Here is a 20,469-nt window from a genome sequence, read left to right on the forward strand (position 1 = left end):
TATAAATCTATAGTTTGTATAAATAAATCTTTATCTTTAATATATCTGATCAGAATTTAATATTAACACACCAAATTAAATTGGTCAATCGGGGCATGACTTTGGTTTTTTTTTTTTTTTTTTTTTTCAACTACATTTAATTCCGACTTTTGATTTAAAAGCCGAATGAACATAATATTATATGTTTATTTTATCTTTTTTTTTAAATTGATTTCAATATATTTGTAATTGATTCTATTGAATCTGTTTGATTACCAAGATAACATCTGAAATCTTTGAGATTGATTAAATTTGGATGGTTTATAAACTGTAGGAACCTAGATTGACTGCTATCGCCTGTGAGTATATAGTCAACTATGATGGTCTGAATTTGATTGTTATTGTTATCTTCAAAGGATTTAAAGAGAAGATCGATATCGTTGTTCTCCAAGAATAGCTGATAGTCCACTGTTTCCGATTCTTGGTTTTGTATCTGTAGAAATCTGAGGTTCGACGATACTCTAACACTCTCGAGAATAGACTGCCACATCATTTTAAAGTTACCAAATACCTTGAGTATTGTCAGCAGATCGAACTGACCACTCGAGACAATAGGATTCAATACATCGGCATAATAGTTGATATTCAAGGTGAGAATGTTAACTTGTTTCGGTATCATAAGTACCAGAGGTTTTAAATTTAAAAGTGCCGTATTGTCAATCGATAGATTGAGTTCTGACAACATACTTGTTTGACTTGATGTTGAATCTGTAGTGTTTGATGTCGTTGCATTCAATTTATCCATTACATTCTGTTGAATATAAATGGGACGTTTCCAAACTCTGATTGTTGGCATGTCAAAGAGAAAGTCAGCGACCAAAGAAGAATCGTATCCATTGCAGTTGATATATTCGAGGTTTTTCAGTCTCCTCAGTGACTCCAATTGTAACTTTTGATTTTCAAGTCTGTTGACTTGAATGGGTCGCGCGACAATGGTGAGAGAGCGAAGTGAATTCGGTATTGACTGTATCAGTTGATTATGAAATTCCACAAACATATTGAAATGAATTTCGAGTGTTTGAAGATTGTGATGGTTGGCAATGAATTTCGGTAGCGATTTGGTTTGTGCATTGACAAAGTTGGATCCGTACACCTCGAGTCGCGTCAGACCTCGTGTCAAGTTGCGAGGCATTCCTTTCAGTAGGAACCTCAGACTGATACTGAAAAGCTCGGCATCTATAAATGTATTCCATTGATTGGAATCAAACATACCGATACTAAGACTCTCTAGCTGACACTCATCGGTGACTGAACTGCTGTTCAGTTGATTCTGAAGGTATCGAATAGATTTCCTAATGGTGAGTGGATCGAGTCTATTCACCAAATCGACTTTCAATGACTTTAAATTAATGAATATCCATCTATTGAATTGATCTTTTTCACTACTACAACTATTACTATCGATGTTGCCATTGTCATGAGATTCAACTTTGTGATCATGTTCATCTAGCTGATCACCTGTAAATAGATTCCGATCTGGTAGACGATAGCTATAGATCGAAGCGATTGACTTTAACAAGCAATATTGATTATCGATATGTGATTTGATTTGCAAAAGATATGAAATGGTTCCACTAGATGGTTCCTTAGAAAGAACTACTCCACAACTTTTATTAAATAGATATTTGATATATTCAAACCAAGATTTACTAACCAAAGATAACTGAATTCTATTCTTTATTTTATTGTCTAATAATAATATATTCCACAGTGAATCTATTATATATCTCTGTATTACAATTGAAAACATCATAATTTATCTATTTATTTATCTTTGTTTTTGTTTTTTGTTAATAAATAAAACTTTGGTCCAACCATTTTTTTTTTAAAAATTTGGTTGGATTGATTTGGAATCAAAAACATTGTTGTTGGTTTTTAATTAATTTATAAATATGATGTATTGAATATACATATGTATCTAATTTTTATTAACTTTTATATTATAACAGGTTTGTAATAATCACTCTGCAAAATGAATTGTTGATTGGTTTGGTTTATGGTACTAGTACAAATAAAAATTAAATAATTTTAGAGTAACTTTTCATTCTTGTTATAATATTATTGATTATTATTATTATTATTATTTTGATTTATATATATATATATATGTGTTATATATGAAGTTGTAATTATTTTTTTTAAAGTTATTATTATTTTATTTATTTTTTGTATATATTAATATTTTTTGATTGAATATATAAATATATGTGTATGGTTGTTGTTGTTGTTTGTGAATGTTGGTGGTCTACTTCTTCTTTCTTCTCTTCCATCCCTTATATCATTTATAATCTCCTAAAATTCGCAATCTTTTAAAGAGTTTGTTTTTGTTGTTTGGTTTGTTGGTGTTGTTGTTTTATATGTATATATAATTAATGTTTATATTTTTGTTATATGTTTGTTTGGTTTGTTATATATAAAAAAAAATCTGGTAATTCTTGAGAAAAACGAGTTGTCGATCTGTGGTATGTAAATATTACTTCTACTCTTTGTTTGTACCACCATTATTGCCAGATGATGAACTATTGTGTTTGGTTGTGTTTTTCTTGATGTTCTCATCAAGTGAAACATAGTTCTCGTTGATTGCAACCTGACAGAGCTCGACGATCTGACCTTGCTTCAACTGGCTGATCAGAGGGAGGTTCTGTGAGGTCACCCAAAGCACCATGGAAAAACGACTTGGGAACACCTTGGTGGGTGCGGTCTCGAGGAGTTGCAGGAATTCGGTGAGTTCCTCCGACGAGAAGTGCTCTTTTTCGGCGCGATGTGGGTCGGCACCACCGTAGATGTCGTCCTTGTAGTAGATGGTCTTGGTGGTAAAGTCTACGTGGAAATTGTTGTTCTTTGCCTTCTCCAGTATCTTTTCAAAGTGAGAACGGTGAATTCGCAATCCCATCAGATTTCCAAGACGCGGGAGTATCACTTTGAAAGTTGGGCGGAATCCATCTTCCTTCAATCCCTGGATGACCGTGTAGAGGTGTTTGAGAATGGTGTTGTCGAATTGAGGCGAGATGCTACCGTTGTTGGCGCTGATCATGCTTTGACCGAGACTGGATGCGGATGTCGGTGTTTTGGGTGAGTTGAGAGAGGTTGGTGTCGATGGCGACGAGTATGACGATGACGATGGCGAGGGAAGTGGCGATGTTGATGAGAGCAAGTTTTGTTTGCTACCGGATGATGATGATCCGAGCTTGTGGAATGCACTTGCCAGGGAGAGAGGATTGGTGGGTGGAGGTGGTTGTCCGATGGGCGACGACATTGCCGACGACGTATTGGAGAGCGGCGATGTAGGTAGTGATGACGAAGAGCTTGAGAGTGTCGGAGAGTTCAAACTGCTGTTCAAACTCAGACTTGTAAATGAAGGCGATGAGAGTGTTGGTGTGTTTGGTGCCGATGAATTCATTAAATGTATTTGTGAGAGATTCAACGAAGTAGGTGTATTTTTAATGAAGTTATTTGATTGTTGAAGTTGTTGCTGTTGTTGTTGTTGTTGCTGTTGTTGTGACTGAGATGATAATGGAGGTGTTTGTGATGTTTGTGTTGTTTGTGATTGAAATTGGTGATGTGAAAGTGTGTGTTGCATTTGATGTTGAATTTGATGGTGTTGGAGTTGATGACTATGATGGTGATGGCTCATTATTGAGTTTGAATTTTGCTGTTGTTGTTGACTATTTACATCTTCTATATTATTTTCTTCAAAACTTGATTCGATTAATAAATTATCTATATTATTGTTATTGTTATCATTATCAATTGAATTTAGATTATAATTTGAAATATCTTCATCTTGATAAAGATTATCGGTTGGTTGTAATAAATTATTAGAATATAATTCACTAAGTTAAAATAAAATAATAAAAAGTTGGAAATTAAGAAAAAATAAAATAAAAATAGAAATAAAATAGTTAGTATTTTTTTCTTTAAAATGGATATATTATTATTATTAATTACCTATAGTTTGAATAATTGAGATCAATATCTTCAGAAAAATAACTATGTGAATCTGGTGAAACACTCTTATATTTCATTGGTGGGAATGGAGAGGGCAGAGTGGTGATATTGATGCCACGTGATTTTAGAGATTTAAGTAAGGAATACTCTTGACCTTTCCTATCTATCAATATTATATGAATTCCATTATTTGTAGATAGTTCATAGTTATCATAAATGAATTCCCATATTTTCGATACAATTTCTGATCTATCTGATATTGGTTTTTGATTATTGTTTGAAGTTGAAACTAAATTATTATTATTTAAAACATATATATATTAAAATTTTTTTGTTATTTAATCAATGGTAATATCTTATTCAATCTTTTACCTTCAATTAATGGAATTCCAAGTTGTTTAAATTCCAACTTGGTTGTATAATATCTTGAATGGACAGCATTTGCAATATCGGAAACAACTAGAAATTGTTTCAAGACACCAAATGCCGATGCATACATTTTCAAAGAATAGAAAATGTTGCACACTGGAACCAATGGAGGAACTGCTGCTTCCCACAGGTTCCAAAATATACCGACTTTAGGGTAATTTTGAACTTGTGAAAGTTTCATCATGATTTTTGATTTATAATGTTGTTATTATTATTATTATTATTATTATATTATTAATATTATTAGATTTTTGTGATAATTAAAATAAATAATTAAAATTATTGTTGGTACAATATTGTCTTTTTAGATGAGGTAATTTTAAATGATTCGATGTTTGTTGGGAAAAATTAAATTATTATCTGATAATTACGAAATAATAATTTAAAAATAAATATACTATTAGAGAATGAGAAATATATAAATAATATATATAATATATAATATTATTACTATATGTATGATAGCAGCTACGAAATAAATAAAGATCTTAGATTAAATTAGATCTGATGAATATAAATACAAAATTGAAAATGAAAAAATAAAAATAGAGAAAAAAAATTGGAAAAATATTATTTCTACTAATATATAGATACTAATAATATTTATAATTTATTATTGATACAACAAATATTGAAATAGTACTGCCGGTAATTTTAGATAATAATTAAATAACAAAGTTTAATGTTTTTTAATTATATTGGAATTTGATTAATTTTAATTGTCTGGTTTATAAATATAATATACAATCATTATGAATTTATGAAAAAAAATAATAATAATAAAAGGAAAAGAAAAGAAAAAGAAACAGGAAATATAATATTTATGGAAAAATAAGATAATATTATAATATGTCTATTTATAAATAATATATTGTTTTGAAAAAGAAAAAAAGTTTAAAAATAAATATAAAAATCTATAGATATATGGTAAATATATTATTTAGGAATGATTATACATTGTGGTTGTTTCAAAAACAACGACAAACAATGGAATCGGAAAGGATAATATCAATCCTTTATACTTTGTATATTTATATCCTATAGGATATACACTATATTCTAGAAATATGACAGAGTAAGATAAATTCTGTTGTTGGTGTTACTGAATTGGCTGTCTCTGTAGTATATAAATTGATTCTAATAAATTATTTTCACTCTAAAATGGTAGTTGTTGATGTTGAAAGGTACTTTGAAATTGATTGGTTGGTGGGGTTATGATTGTTTGATAAGTTGATGATTTTGGATATTGGTGATGGTGTTGGGAAAGAAAAATTATTGATCCGTCTAACAATGAAGTAGTGTTGTTGAAGAACAGGCAGCAAATATATCTAATAATTATTTACTATAAAAACAAAAATATATAACAACTATTAAAATTATATATATATCTATATATATATAGAAGGGAGTGGTTTTTTGTTTCAGCTGAATATGATTAAGAGAGAGAGTGATGTTGAATGATTGGTTGGAGAAATCAAAGGGCTTCCTTTCTTTGGATTATAATATTTTATAAGTAAGTGTGGATGAGGAAAGTGAGTAGTGTGTGGTGTTTTGGGTGTGTAATTTTAATAAAAAAAGTCAGATCTTTTTGGGTTTGTTGATATCACCAACACAAAAATAATAAATAATAATCAAATTAATAAAAAAAAATTGAGAAAAAAAACTCATTAATTGGATTTTTTTTTTTTCAAAAGTCTTTTTGTAAAATTGATGTTTTGTGTGTTTTTTCATTTATTAAATAATTTAGCAAAATAAAAAGAAAAATCAAAAAAAAAAAAAAAATCAAAAAAACTAATTTAAAAAAATAGGAAAGAAAAATTTTGCTTCGCTTCAATACAAAAAACAATGAGATCTTAATGTGATGAAAAAAAGTGTGAGATCTGTACCAAAAATAGTAACATTTATCCCCGTAAGCCCTTCAGAAACACACGCGATAATCAAAAAAGAAAAAAAAAAATAAGTGGGGTGGAACATTTTGCATAAAGCTTTTTTTTTTTTTTTTGATATATATCATAGATGTCTCTTTTTTTTTGCAAAAACAAAAAAATTAAAAAATATCTTTGAGAAATGACCAAATGAAAGCAATGGTTGTCTTTTGTTTGATTTTTTAAAGATTTACAGAGTGCTAGAGTGGTTCCACCAAAAAAAAACACTTATGAACCATCACTATATTCAATCAACAATAAAACAATCACACTTTTTATTAAAATTAATATAAACCAACACGATTTGCAGTAAAAAAACAAAAACAATAGAAAAAAATGGAAATGGGGACTTCGTCTGGTATATATATCTTGTTTTGTCGCCTCAGAGATATGAATTCTATCAAATATTATAAATAGTGGGGAGTGTCATTTCCAAACTGGGTGTGCGAAATGACGTTATTTTTGACTTTCAAGTGTCAAAAGAATGATAGAGACCATTTCCACATCCACATTGAGAGCAAACTCTAATCGTAATTGTTTCTCTCATAAGAAAATATTTTAATTAAATTTAAATAAAAAAATAAAGATCAACTTTGATAAATCTTTTTATGTTTTTATTCTTAAGTTTAACATCATAATCATAGTTTATTTTACACTTTAAATCCATTCTAATTTAATTAACAATAGTTTCGAATAGTATCAATAATATCATGTAATTGATTTAACCACTTGAATTAATCAATGATGATCTATCATTTTTAACCATTTATTTTTCACAACTATATCAACTTTAACCATCCATCTGATTTGCCAAACCATCAGCTACCTCCTCCTGTCACTTTTGGGTGTGACGGTTTTCATCCTTCAGAAAAAATAAAAAATAAATGTATTACTTCCTTTTTTAAACAAAAATCTTTTTTGGCAAAGGATATTTTACAATGTTGGATACCTTTGCATTGAAAAAAAATCAAAAAAATCGTGAGTTATATTTTATTGACCGTAACTCTCTTGTTACTACTACTATCATGATGGTAAATCAATGAATGATTGGTGACGATCGTTTCCACCGTTGGTGATGGTGGTGGCGAGAAGAAAACAAAAAACCACACGCACTTATTTGTATCGTCCATCAATCGAATCTTGTGTGTAAATAAAAATAAACAAATCTCAAAGTTTTTTTTGCTTTGAGCTGAAAAAATTAATTTTTTTTTTTGTTGTTGTTGGATCTAAGATCGATCAAAATTGGGTTTGGAGTTTATTTTAGTTCAATGGTAGACTTTGCTTTGAATTTTCTTATTGCCCTTTCGCTACTCTTGAAACAAAAATGATCACCATATATCTCAATCAACTGATTCGAACAAAAAAGATTAAATACACTGTTTGCTTTTGGTATCACTAGAGGTAGAATAATTAATTGTAGTTTGGTCACAAATCATGATTGGTTAAGAATATAAGTTAGTGCATGTGCTGTGTGTTTTTGAAATTCTTGTAAAAGAAAAAATGAGATGAGCATGATTTTCTAACACATTACAACAACAATCACAACAACAATAAAATCGTGGTAGTTTGGTATTAAATCATCATCAATGCAAATCGGATGGTTACTACCCATTCGAATCTATAGATAAATATATACAAAAAGAAAGATAGATAGATGGATAGATGGATCGATCTTCAGGGGTTGCAGTATTGTTTGATCGATCAAATCGGATTGAATGATGATAGTTAAAGGTTTTGAAATATGTTTTGTTTTTGAAATCTATGAAAGTTTTTGGTGATGATGATGATAATATATTACAACTTACCGTTAACTTTGTTTTCTTTTGTTATTATTTTAAATGTATTCTCAGTCTCTTGTATGACTATACCGATTTGACCTATGAGTGAAGGACATACCGATCTAGATACCTGTAAGACGGCACCGTGTAAATCTGCTTTGATTAGTTTCGGTAGGATAAGTGCACCTTGCAAACTACCAAGTACATCGTTTATATATTGTCGCCAAAGTTCATTGAGTGGTAGATAGTGATCGTATATACAGTTTTCTGGTGCTATATCAAAGAATTTCGTATCTCTCTTCTTTCTCGAATTGAGCTGTGATGATTTCTTCTTTGCTTTCTTCTCTTTCTCCTCTACTTTCTTTTGATTATCGATTGACTGTTGTTTATTCTGATCGTCTAGCCTCAAATAGTGTTTCATATAATTACTATTGATAATCTGGTTCTTACAAATCGGTTCTATGAAGCCAAATAGATTTAAAGCATTATTTGCTTCTTCATTCTATAAATAAATAGATCATCGATCGATTAGTAAAGTTAAACATTAGTAAGTTTAGTGTTACTCTATATATTAATGATATTAGAATAGATAAATAAAATACATACAGATACAACATCATCAAATGTACGTTTCATAGATGAAGTCATAGTTGTTTTCTTTCTTTATTTAATTATACTACTAATAAGATATATATATAGAGATGTGTGAATGTGTGAGTATTTTTAAATGAATTTTAGAAAAGCAAATCTTTGAAAAATTAATGTTTTAAAATTTCGTCAATGACCATTTATAAAAATGTAATAGGATAATAAAAAACTTTCAAACTAGTTTGATGTTTGTAAATAAATAGGAATAATAAAATGAGTAGTAATGGTAGTAGTATATCGATTACCGAAAGAGTACAACAGATCATGAATAATATAGAGTCAAATCAGACTTCTTCAAATAAGAGAAAGAGATTAAGAAAGAAGTTGTTATACCTTCAGAAAAAGCACACTATTGTTACTACTAGTAGTAGCAATAAAGATGAACAAGCTAATAGTGATATATTAAGTAGTTCACCAGTCGCAAAACATATTTTAAATACACACAAGACATTATCATCATTAGAAATAGTACATCAACAACAAAAAGAATATGCCAAAAATAAGAATTTAACAGTTACTTTTAGCAATTATATTAAAGATAATAACAATAACAATAATGATAGTCAAGATAACAATAATCATAATTCAGATAATAATAAAGATGAGGAAACTATTTTAATGGAGAGTATGAAGAATTTGGAACAGGACATTGGGAAATACTATGGTCAGAGATTTCGTTTATTTTCAAAGTTTGACGATGGTATACTTTTAGATAAAGGTAACGTTGATTGGATTGATTGGATTGATTTTGAATGATTATTATTAACTTTATATATATTTGTTTTTTTTTTTAGAATCATGGTTCTCCGTTACACCTGAAAAGATTGCAGAACATATTGCACAGAGATGTAAATGTTCATTTATATTGGATGCATTTTGTGGTGCCGGTGGTAATACGATTCAGTTTGCAAAGCAATGTGATCATGTTTTGTCGGTGGATATCGACAAGAAGAAACTGATGATGGCGTCACACAATGCAAAGATCTATCAGTGTTTGGACCGTATCGATCTAGTCCATTCGGATTTCATGTATTTCGCCAACTCGATTCAGGGCATCCAGCATGTGGATGCCGTCTTTCTCAGTCCGCCTTGGGGTGGACCTTCGTATCTTAGCAAACCAACGGTGAGTCTCGACGATATGACACCGAATGGCTTTGAAATATTCCGTCTGGCAATGAGAATCTCACCGAATATCGCATACTTTCTGCCTAGAAACATCGATCATTTCGACTTGGCAAAACTGACAAAGATCTCAAAGGAGATGGGTGGATCTGAAGAATGTGAAGTCGAGGAGAACTACTTGAACAATGTACTCAAAACTATTACTGTTTATTTTGGTGATCTAATTAAAAAGAAATGATTGGCCAATCATTCAATCAATCAATCAACCACAATCTCATATTTTAAAGAGTTTAGTTTATTAGCTATTTTAGTTTGTAAAAAAGAACATCGATGTTTCTTTGTTTTTATTTTTTTTTGTATATTTATAATTTAAAATGTTGACTTTACCATTATTATGGAAAAGGTAATAAAATAAATGTATATTTTTGAAATTATGATTAAAATTTAACACTGAAAAGATGGAGTTGTTGGTGATGATTATAAAAAAATGGAATGTACAAAATAAGCAGAAACTAATCTAGTTGTGCAACTTTTTTGTTACATCGGTTTTGTTTGTTGGATTTTGTTGGATATATTGCTGGAATTAATTTGTTTATGCTTCACTATGACCAATAGATATTAAGAGCATAATATATATATATAGTTGTTTGATTGATTGATAGAGTGGAGTTGAAGTTGAAGTTGAATAAATATTGAAATGTTTTGTTTTTTTTTTTTGTATGTATAAAATGATATTGACCATTTTTGTGTAGGTGTTTTGTGTTTTGTTGTTTGTTTGTTTGTTGTTAACAATTATTAATGATTATTTTCTATTCTTGTTGGCAAAGTATTGGTTTGTTATGATTTGGACTGTGCTCTTTGTATTGTGTATAGTATCCAAGTTTCTTACGAGTGATTTTTCCTGTTGTTGGACAATAGATGTTGCACTCGTAGATTGGTTTAGAATAGAGATGAATCGATACTGATACTGGCTCGAGTGATTGGATGACATGCAATGCGATCTCATCAGTAATATAACCAACGGATCCTTCATCGATAGTGGTTACCTGACTCTCCAGCAGTTTTCCTTCGCCATGAGTGGACATTGTATTTTCAAATAAAAATTGTGTTTCCTGTAGTTGTCCTTTTGCACAAGCCATCCAACATCTTTGTCCCTGAAAGTAATTATTTAATTAATTAATAAAAAAAAAAAGAAAATTAATATTTATAAAATAAAAAACTAATAAATTTTAACTTACTTCATGATTATGGATTGGACTAACTTGACCTTTAGCCCAACAAATGACCATAAGTTCGAATTGTTCACCACAGGCCACAAGATTTCTTGAGTATCCGTAGGGACAAAAGAAAGCATATTCATTCCAGTCCTTGTGTCCTTCGTTTATATAGCGATTGAGTAAATCTTCGATGGCCTGACTGTTTCCAAAGGTACCATCTGGTTGAGAGAATGTGAACTCGTGTCTGATCTGCTTGACCAACTGTTCAAATGGTTTTTCACACAACTCTGATTGGTCAGGTTGTTGATCGGCCAACTTGGAGACAGTGGCATGAACTCCTTGATTATGTTGTGAGTGTGAGTGAGAGTGGATCGATCTTGTACTATTCTCTAATGAAATCATTGTTGTTGTTGTTTATTTATTGTTTGGAATATTTGACTGACTGAAACTCTTTTTTTTTAGTTTATATATTTATATTATAATTAATGTTTGGTTATATATTATTTATATGTTTGTATATGCCTTTTATATTATTTATTCAATGTTAATACTGTATTGGTTTATCAAATGAATAAATTAAAGAGTTGGTTAGTGAAAGTGTAAATTTAAAATTTTGCAGAGGAAATTTAGAAAATTACCAATTTGTTATTGGTGGGAAGTAAATATGGAGCTCCTAGCTAGTGGTGTTTTTGAGTGTGTGAGTGTTATTTAAATATAACAAACGAAGATGTGGTGTGCAACTCGTGTTTTTAATTTTTTGTTTGTTTGATAACAAAAGTTAACCAATACTATTACAAAACTCGTTGTTGAGCACTGGAGGGTTAGGGTAAAGGTGCAGTTTGCTAATGAGTAATGAGTGTTGTTTTTGTTGTTATGTTTGTAGTTGAATTTAATTGATCAGAAGAGATGAGCTTAATTAAATAATTTATGAATTTAATTTGATAATTATAGTAAAACGAATGCTTTTTTAGATAATAATATATTTTACTAATATATTAAAGCGTTATTATAATTATCTGTATTTGAATAGAATATATCTATTTTTTGTTTGTATTTTAAAAATTTTTATATTACAAAGATTTTGTTTTGTTTGTTTGAAAGATGTGAGGTCAAGCTTTGGTTGATTAATATTGTTGTTGTGTTGTTGTTGTTACCAATATTTTAATAATTACAACTCTTTTTCTTTCTCTCTATCCTTAAAATGTTGGACTGTGTTATGTTATGGAGTGATGTGGTGTGGTTGTTGGTTAAACTAATGGTGAAAGAAGATATAGACATCAAATCACCCCCTCAATGCACCAAAACCACAACCAGCTCCACCTCTATTTTTCAATCAGCACATACAATCCAACCACACATTCATTTGATCACTTGAACAATGATGAGCGATATGGTCTATACTTTAATGATAAATGTTGTTGGCATTTTCTTTGCCAATTGAGAAGAGAAAAGAAGAGGTGTGTGCGTGGGATCACTTTAATAAAAATAATAAATAAAAAAATATCAAAAAAACAAACCAAAAAAAACTCATTGCAATTAAAAGACCTTTGACAACGACAAGTGTGTGAATGTGGGGAGGTTACTGATTATTATGAAGAATTTTAAGAAAAGTGTCAGGATATTCTCTTGAATTATCCAATCCCTATTACCAATATATTTTTTTTTCAAAAGAATTTTGTTTTTTTGATATTTTTTTTTTATAAAGAAGAAGTTGGTGTAATTGATTGGTTGATTTAGTGATTTTTGTGTGCGAATGGTATTACTAAATTAATTTTATAAAAAATATATATGATTTTTTTAATTTAAAATTAAAATCTTTACAAAAAAAATAACAAATATTTTTTTGATTTGAACAAATCAAACAGATTTTTTGTTTTTAGTTATTATTTTAAAAATCTTTACGACCACCAACTACCAATACTGAAAATGTAATATGTTTGTAATGTATATTTACCATGAAATAATAATTTTTGTTTCTAAACTAATCTTATCTTATCTTTTTTTTAAAATTTAAAATTACAAATAAAAATTTAACATCTATTTAGATTGATTATTTAAGTTCTGTATATGGCTGGTTGTTTTAGTTGGTGATAGTAATGTTAATTTGTTGTTGTTGTTGTTGACCAAGTTGGTTGCTTTGTTCACTGTTATAGAAAACTCTGAATTTATATCCTGACTGACATTACACACAAAAGCAAGGTACAAATGAAAAAAAAAAAAAAAAAAAAAGTAATTTTGCAAAAAAAACAAAAAAATTTCATTACAACTGAATACACATCATTTCTCTATGACACAAATTGTTTTCCCACCTGAAAACATAAAAAAAATTGAAAAAGTGTGGTGAAATTTCGATGTTTGTTTATTTTTGGGTAAGGACCACACTGATATCACACTAAAAGAGATATTTTGTTTTTTTTTTCAATGTGGTGTGGTTCGTTGTGGTGCTGGTAATGAAAAAGAGAGATAATTATTTGAATGTTGTCTGTGTGTCAATGTTGCATATGTTATCAGTGAAAACAATTTTAATTATGATAATCAAATTTTATAAAATTTACTTATTTGTTAAAAATGCAAAAAAGTCACTTTAGGAAAATAATAATATACAACATATGTTTATATATATTTATGTAGGCAGTCCCCAGAAACAAAGAATATATAAATAGGTTGTTGTTGTTGTTGTTGTTGTTGTTTAACACATTTCTAGCCTATCATTGCGAAGCAAAATAGTATTTTTTATTTATTTATTTATTTACCAATTAATTAAACGAATCTAATCTAAAAAATCTTTATGAAGAAACGAAACTAATCTGACTGATAATAAATATGTTTTCTTATTCTATTAATATCTTATTATTATATTGTTTTATTATTATGATTTACTCTTTTTGTTATAATAACAAATAAAGATAAAATATATATTTTTTGTAACAAAAGTTGTTCAAATGAAAATATTGTTTTTTTGATTTGAACTAGCAAGAATAGATTTTCCAAAGGCACATTTGTTCACAACAACAACAACATCGATTTCGTTGTAAGCAGGTAAATGCATTTAGTTTTATATAATGCCGTTGAGTTTTCATGGTTTTTTTACATTTTTTTTCATTTTTTTTTTTTTTTTGATCCATTATTTTGACGATGAATGATGAATGATGTGAAACACCTATGCAGTATTTCTTTAGGAGCACCCAACATTTCCCATTATGCTAGGTGAATACCTGCAAAAAACAATCAAAAGCACACATTAACTCAATACAATTAATAGTTTGATGCCTCATCATCACATATTCCATGAAATTCAAAATCACAACACTAGTGGTGGTGAATTTGGAATTGCATCGGAGTGTTAAATAGTTAACAATCACGCGTTAGTGAGTATTAATTAATTCATTAAGTAGAGATTGTAAATTTAAAGAAATCCTGATGTGTTAAGACCTTTTGATTTGTTACACATTTTTATAAATCAATCGACTTTGAACATCAATATTCTCTCCTTTTTCTTCAGTTCAATGAATTCTAACACCTAAGTGTTTTTAGCTTCTTACTATATATAGAAAGTCTAATTACATTGTAATAGTCAAAAAAAAATATTCAAAATTTTTGTTTTTTTTTCTTTCTTTTTGTTGGTGATGAATGAAATAAACAAAAATATAAATACAAATATTCAATTATTATTTATTTTATTATTCTTGTTTGCATAGCTCCAATACTCTATGAAGAATACGAGTGAATTGTCCTTTTTGTGCTTGATTTAAAATTTGTTTTTGTCTTTCTTGGTGGTATTCGTCAATGAATGATTTAATGATGCTTGTTGTCTCTGGATCTGTTGGTAAATGATGTAGCAATTGGAAAAAGTCGGTTTCATATATTAACAAATCAAATTGTGTGTCACTGATATTGATATGTTCAACTAAATTCGAACTTAATTCAACAGCACTTATTATATAAATAAAAATAACAAAAAAGTAAAGTTAATATAACATAATAATAATAATAATAATAATAAAATAAGAAGTAAAAATAAACATACCCTCCATTATCAAATGCATTCAATAGAATCAATTTAAATAGTTTAATTCTTTCTTCTGGTTTAATAATCTGAAAAAATAAAATTAAAGAATATATTAATATAAATGTATGTATGTATGTATTTGATAAAGATTGATTTTTGAATCTTACCATATTTGATTCCTCTAATGTATTTAAACAGATTGCATATTTATCCATTGGTCGATATCCATTGGAATTCAATATCTCCTTGATGAGTTCCGCTGGAGTGATAGGTGTCTTTTGGTCTGGAAGAAATTCTTTTTGTATTTTGATGAGTTCCAAACGTTGATTGGTGGTGTCGATAGTTTTGTCTAGCTTGGACGACGGTTCTTTCTCCTCTGCAAGTAACGAAAGCTTAGCTAAGCTCATGAGTGTCTTCTTACGTGAAAGACTTTGGTTTTCACGTTGTGATTCCTCAAGGAGTGTCTTGGCTGCTGCGTTCCATTGTTTGTGCTTGAGTGAGTTGACCCATGATATCTGTGGGTAGCTCTCAAGGTAGCGAGTAACAGACTGACTGAATTCCTCTGGTAGTTGCAATAGCTCTTGTCTTAAACCACAGTCCAACATGTATTGATACACTCTTGTGATGGATTCAGAGTAGTCATTCGATTGACTATTGCTGCTGCTGCTGTTGTTCAAGAATGTACGAAGTGATATGATAAGCATCTTGTGTTGTTGTTCACGGTTGTCGGTGTCATTGATATACACTTGAACGATGGTGTGATAGTCAGAGAAACGATGAGCAATATCCAGAGCTGCAGCGAAACGTCCACTCTGTACGAATGTTGCATTCATTTGTGTTGCCAAGTTGTGGATTGATTTGAGTTCATTGTCGGTGCTGGCACTGAACCTAACGGCATCCAAGTAGACTACAACGAGATCGTGCAGCTGCTCATACAGCGTATGTTCAGAGTGAGCCAAGCTGGCATCGGACAGCTTTGTCAAAAGGAAGTTTGCAGGACCAGTCTTGAGATCCGTCTCTATAAAACGATTGATTGTATCGATTTGGAGTCTAACCATTAAATAGATTGGATCGGTACCAGTAGATTGTTGTTGTTGTTGTTGTTGTTGATTTACCAACATGTTTGGTGTATAGTTACTTAGTAACTTCAAAGCAATACTGTCTGCCTCTAACAATGTCTTTAGCTTGAGCAGTGAATCGGTGTAGTTGATGTCGATATCACGTAGTTCCTTGACGATGAGCAGGAGAATGTCGTCGAGCATACTGATGTTCGAGTAGAACAGCTCGTAGACATTCATTGCAGAGTTTTGCCAGTTGGCACCGAGACGTGCCGATACTGCAGCTTGAATCAGGCGAGTCAGCAGAGTTGAGCTGCCTTCCTGGAGGTTCTGGAAGTCACGGAGGTCGGCAGCTGCAGCGAGACGGCATTGATTGGCGTCGATAGCGGCTTGTGTATCTCTAGAGAGTTGCGACTTGAAGCCAAACTCCTGAAGGAATGCAGTGAATATCTGATAGCGTTTTCTCTTGTCTTCGATCTGCTGCTTCAGTTGCACCGACATATTCGAACCCAAGTGGTGAAGAACGTCTGTGCCCGACGCCCAATAGTTGGCAGCTGGTAGCTGGTCGACAATATACGCAGATACTCTTCGCGCGGCCAAATCAAAAGATTTCTTATCGATCTTGGCACAGACTTCGAGTGACTGTTGCAAAGCATTCTGTCTCTTCATTGCATAGCTATTCAACGATCTTAACAATATATTTCTAATTGATCCAATTTGATCTTCTTCTTCTGGTATCTAAAAAGACATTATTATTATAAAATAACATAACATAACATATTAGTTTAGTTATAAATAAACAAGTTTGTTTTGATATTTTGATATTTTGATAGTTTGATAGTTTGAGTAGAGTTACACTTACATCAAAGATTATGTTCAATTCATTCGATCTATCATTTTGAGGTAAATCTACTGGCAATGGTGGAATACTTAGATTCTGAACGGCATTGGGTCTATCGATGAAAAAGAACTCATTCTTTGTAACACCAGCAGCAATCATTGGGTATTCCAATCTGATAGTACCACTAGAGTGTGTACGTCCCTTGAATTGATACTCTGAGAAATAATAGATCGTATCCAACCAATAGATACAATGTTTCTTCATTATAGACATAACTTTTGGTTTACTATTGAATTCATATTGCTTAATTTAACAAAAGTATATATATATATATACAATATTAGAGATTACTGTTTAATTACCTATCTTTATCAAATATAGTACTAATGATTGCTTTATACATACATTTTCATTACATTGATAATAAAGATTATCAATCTTCTTTGAATTGTGTACTTGATTCTGCTTTACTTGTAATGACATCAAATAGAATCTCTTTGATTGTTGATTGATGAGATGTTGTACCAATATACTGATTGTATCGCATTCGTCTTGACTGTCTGAATCCAATGACAAGTCAACCAATTTTACATTTCCTGTCAAGTTGAACAATTGTTGTATATCTCTTTGTAATGAATACTCTAATACTATCTATAAAGGTATCAATATAAATATTATAATATATATTGTAAGTATAATGTATGATTTGTTTATAAACATATTAATCAATATGTTTTGTGTGATTTACATACTCTTTCGCCATTCTCATTGATTTCATATTTGATAAGTGAATTCTCTGTCAATACATAGACTTGACGTTGTGCACTTGTTACTTGTGGAACTGATAGTACCGTTAGAACGGGTGGTTGCTTAGCCAAATAAAGATATCCCAATAGACCTTGTGATTTGTTGATCATCTTTGATGTCAGTGTATTAGTACCTTTTCCAATGCTAACAAGATGAATAGTTCCCAATGCATTAGCAATAACAACACCAAATGGCTATAATATAAATATTTAAGTTAAGTAAGTTATAATGTAATCATAGTGTTTATATAAAACTACTACTACTACTATTACTTACATCACATTCAGTAATGAATACATTGGTATTTGTTCTATAATCTAAAGAGATATCTTGTGATTGTGAAGGTCTGTTTGTTTGTGACCAGTATCTCACAGAACCATCGTTTGTAACATAGAATGCTGTGTATGTGTCGTAGTTCTTCTTGTTTCTGGTTACACATATTTGATTTACATCCATCTGATATGGTAGTTCTAATTTATCATATGATGTTGTTTTCTAGAAATATATATATAGATAATAGCTTGTTAATATAATGTAAATATATAAATATGAGATCATTATAATATAAATATTACATCTAAACTCCAAATATACAATTCGTTTGGTAGTATAATAAAAGCTACACCCTGATAGTTAATGAAACCAGTGATTACAATATGATCGTTGCTATCATTGTACGATTGGTCGATAGCCAACTTTATAGAGTTGGGAATATCGAATTTAACTTGAATATCATATTCTTTAGTTGATGATCTATTAATATTGTTGTTATTGCTATTACTGTTGTTTGAAAATGATGGTAATGGTTGTTTTTGTGTAGATGATTGTAATGATGGCGAAGATGTTGAAGGTGATGAAAGTGATGATGACGATGATGGAGTGTGATCATCGTCATTATCCATAACAATATCCTCACTATCTATATATGTAGTTTGGTTTTCATTATCAGAAGCTGATGTTCCAACACCAAAGAATGATGTAGCTGACTTTGTCTTTCTCTTTAGATAATGCATCTTTATAAATGATGAATGTTCCAAATTCTAAATTTTAACTGTATTCTATTTCAAAAAAATCTAAAATCTAAAATCTAAAAACTATAAAGAAAGACAAAACTATAAATATATAAATATATATTCAAATGCAACTAAATTATTATTAAAAACGAACCGAAATTGGTTATCTTCAAGAAAATATTTTTTTTGATCACTTTGACTTCAATCAATCAACCAATTTTAGCGCGCATTTCGAAAAATATTTAAATAGTTAATTTGTTTATTTTTGTTGTTGTTGTTGTTGTTGTTTCATTCTTTTAAATAGATTTACAATTGAATCAGAGATATGAGGTATCGATGGGTATAGGGATTGTAGTTTGGTGGTGTCTAGCTCACAGTTGCATCGACCTGACTTTAAGATCTTGGATTGCTCGTCGACAGTGAAGTTTTTATATTGATAGGTTGGATCGATATACTGCTTATAGAGATCCAGTATCTCATTGTGTGAAATCGTACCTGGGTTGGTAAAGTTATAGACACCAAGACGTGACATTATACACATATCAACGGCAACTGGTAGCAAATCATAGAGTACGGTCATTGAATTCTTAACATTAATTACTTTCTCATAGCCGATTAGTTTTCTAACTAGATTACGTTCTTCATCCATTGAATCTGATATCGGTAATCTAACTCTTAGTGTCAGAACATTTGAATAGCATGATGTTAACTATTAACAAACAAAAAAAAATGAATGAATGAATGAATAAATTAAATATATTATTATATATCTTTCAAATTAAATTGTAATTGTTAAAAAAATCAAATAGTAATTCATACCTCTTCCATTATACCTTTAGTTTTAGAATAGAAAGAACCACTATAGTTGAATGGATCCTCTTCTGTAAATCCTTTGTCTGAATTTAGTGAATGTTTATCATTATCATATTGATAGAGACATCCTGTTCCAAACACCGTTAGATGTATATTATATTTATTGGCAATGTCCAAAAGGTTTAGGTGTCCAATAACATTTGTTCTATTTTTGTTGTAAAGACAATTTAAATAAATAATCATTGTTTTAATAATCATGATATAATGATATATAGTTTGGTTATTTTAGTAGTTAGTTAGTTAGTTACCTGATAGTTTCAACTTTATGATCTTCACACCAATCTATGTTTGGTCTACCTGTAAGACCAGCACAATTTACAATTCTATTTGGTTTGGTTTCAAGTATTTCATTCTCAATGTCCTGTCTGTTTTCCAATCTTGATTTCGCATGTATAACTCTTAGTACAGCTCTGTTCGATTCGAAAAGACTGACAACTTTACTTCCTATGAATCCACTTGATCCAAAAACTAAAACAGATAGATCGCCTTGTTCCATTTTAAATGAAATCAATCAATCAAAAGGTAATAAATAAAAAATAATGATAACAAACAACCCCACCTTTGAAAACAAAAAAATTAAACTAAAACAAGTATCACCATTTTTTTTTCTTCATAGACTCCTCATTGATTGATCACAGCTCGATCATCGAGATAAGTTTAACTTTATTACATATTTCAATATCTAATCGATTATCTCTTAGTACTCGATGATTTAGCTGGGATCAATAAAGGGAGTAGATTCGTTATTCTTTTTAGTATAGT

General features: G+C 29.9%; 7 protein-coding genes across 7 annotated transcripts; 2 read left to right on the top strand and 5 right to left on the bottom strand.

The window, feature by feature from the left end:
• Nucleotides 1–202: 202 nt before the first annotated feature.
• On the bottom strand, nucleotides 203–1,857 carry PPL_05125 (uncharacterized protein; the record flags this gene model as incomplete). Its single annotated transcript, XM_020576021.1, has 3 exons — nucleotides 203–336; nucleotides 544–1,646; nucleotides 1,844–1,857. The coding sequence occupies 3 exons, from the start codon at nucleotides 1,855–1,857 to the stop codon at nucleotides 203–205; spliced, it is 1,251 nt and encodes a 416-aa protein (XP_020434010.1).
• Nucleotides 1,858–2,800: 943 nt separating this feature from the next.
• On the top strand, nucleotides 2,801–3,503 carry PPL_05126 (uncharacterized protein; the record flags this gene model as incomplete). Its single annotated transcript, XM_020576022.1, is given in 3 exon segments — nucleotides 2,801–2,852; nucleotides 2,907–3,102; nucleotides 3,122–3,503. 3 exon segments carry the CDS (start codon nucleotides 2,801–2,803, stop codon nucleotides 3,501–3,503), a joined length of 630 nt encoding a protein of 209 aa, XP_020434011.1.
• Nucleotides 3,504–3,653: 150 nt separating this feature from the next.
• On the bottom strand, nucleotides 3,654–4,600 carry PPL_05127 (uncharacterized protein; the record flags this gene model as incomplete). The annotated part of the gene is made up of 4 exons (XM_020576023.1): nucleotides 3,654–3,668; nucleotides 3,713–3,872; nucleotides 3,988–4,276; nucleotides 4,360–4,600. 4 exons carry the CDS (start codon nucleotides 4,598–4,600, stop codon nucleotides 3,654–3,656), a joined length of 705 nt encoding a protein of 234 aa, XP_020434012.1.
• A 2,210-nt stretch (nucleotides 4,601–6,810) lies between these two features.
• Nucleotides 6,811–8,767, bottom strand: pop4 (ribonuclease P component 1 family protein; the record flags this gene model as incomplete). The annotated part of the gene is made up of 3 exons (XM_020576024.1): nucleotides 6,811–6,881; nucleotides 8,147–8,621; nucleotides 8,726–8,767. The coding sequence occupies 3 exons, from the start codon at nucleotides 8,765–8,767 to the stop codon at nucleotides 6,811–6,813; spliced, it is 588 nt and encodes a 195-aa protein (XP_020434013.1).
• Nucleotides 8,768–8,980: 213 nt separating this feature from the next.
• PPL_05129 (Putative PRIP-interacting protein) lies at nucleotides 8,981–10,127 on the top strand (the record flags this gene model as incomplete). Its single annotated transcript, XM_020576025.1, has 2 exons — nucleotides 8,981–9,485; nucleotides 9,562–10,127. 2 exons carry the CDS (start codon nucleotides 8,981–8,983, stop codon nucleotides 10,125–10,127), a joined length of 1,071 nt encoding a protein of 356 aa, XP_020434014.1.
• Nucleotides 10,128–10,698: 571 nt separating this feature from the next.
• On the bottom strand, nucleotides 10,699–11,508 carry PPL_05130 (cysteine dioxygenase; the record flags this gene model as incomplete). The annotated part of the gene is made up of 2 exons (XM_020576026.1): nucleotides 10,699–11,043; nucleotides 11,128–11,508. 2 exons carry the CDS (start codon nucleotides 11,506–11,508, stop codon nucleotides 10,699–10,701), a joined length of 726 nt encoding a protein of 241 aa, XP_020434015.1.
• A 3,278-nt stretch (nucleotides 11,509–14,786) lies between these two features.
• Nucleotides 14,787–20,203, bottom strand: nup133 (nucleoporin 133; the record flags this gene model as incomplete). The annotated part of the gene is made up of 11 exons (XM_020576027.1): nucleotides 14,787–15,039; nucleotides 15,134–15,201; nucleotides 15,283–16,911; nucleotides 17,036–17,317; nucleotides 17,420–17,661; nucleotides 17,763–18,015; nucleotides 18,098–18,316; nucleotides 18,397–18,861; nucleotides 19,145–19,543; nucleotides 19,654–19,852; nucleotides 19,956–20,203. 11 exons carry the CDS (start codon nucleotides 20,201–20,203, stop codon nucleotides 14,787–14,789), a joined length of 4,257 nt encoding a protein of 1,418 aa, XP_020434016.1.
• Between the last annotated feature and the right edge of the window lie 266 nt (nucleotides 20,204–20,469).

Source organism: Heterostelium album (genome assembly GCF_000004825.1).
Source record: "Heterostelium album PN500 unplaced genomic scaffold PPL_scaffold5, whole genome shotgun sequence".
Classification (NCBI taxonomy): Eukaryota; Evosea; class Eumycetozoa; order Acytosteliales; family Acytosteliaceae; genus Heterostelium; species Heterostelium album.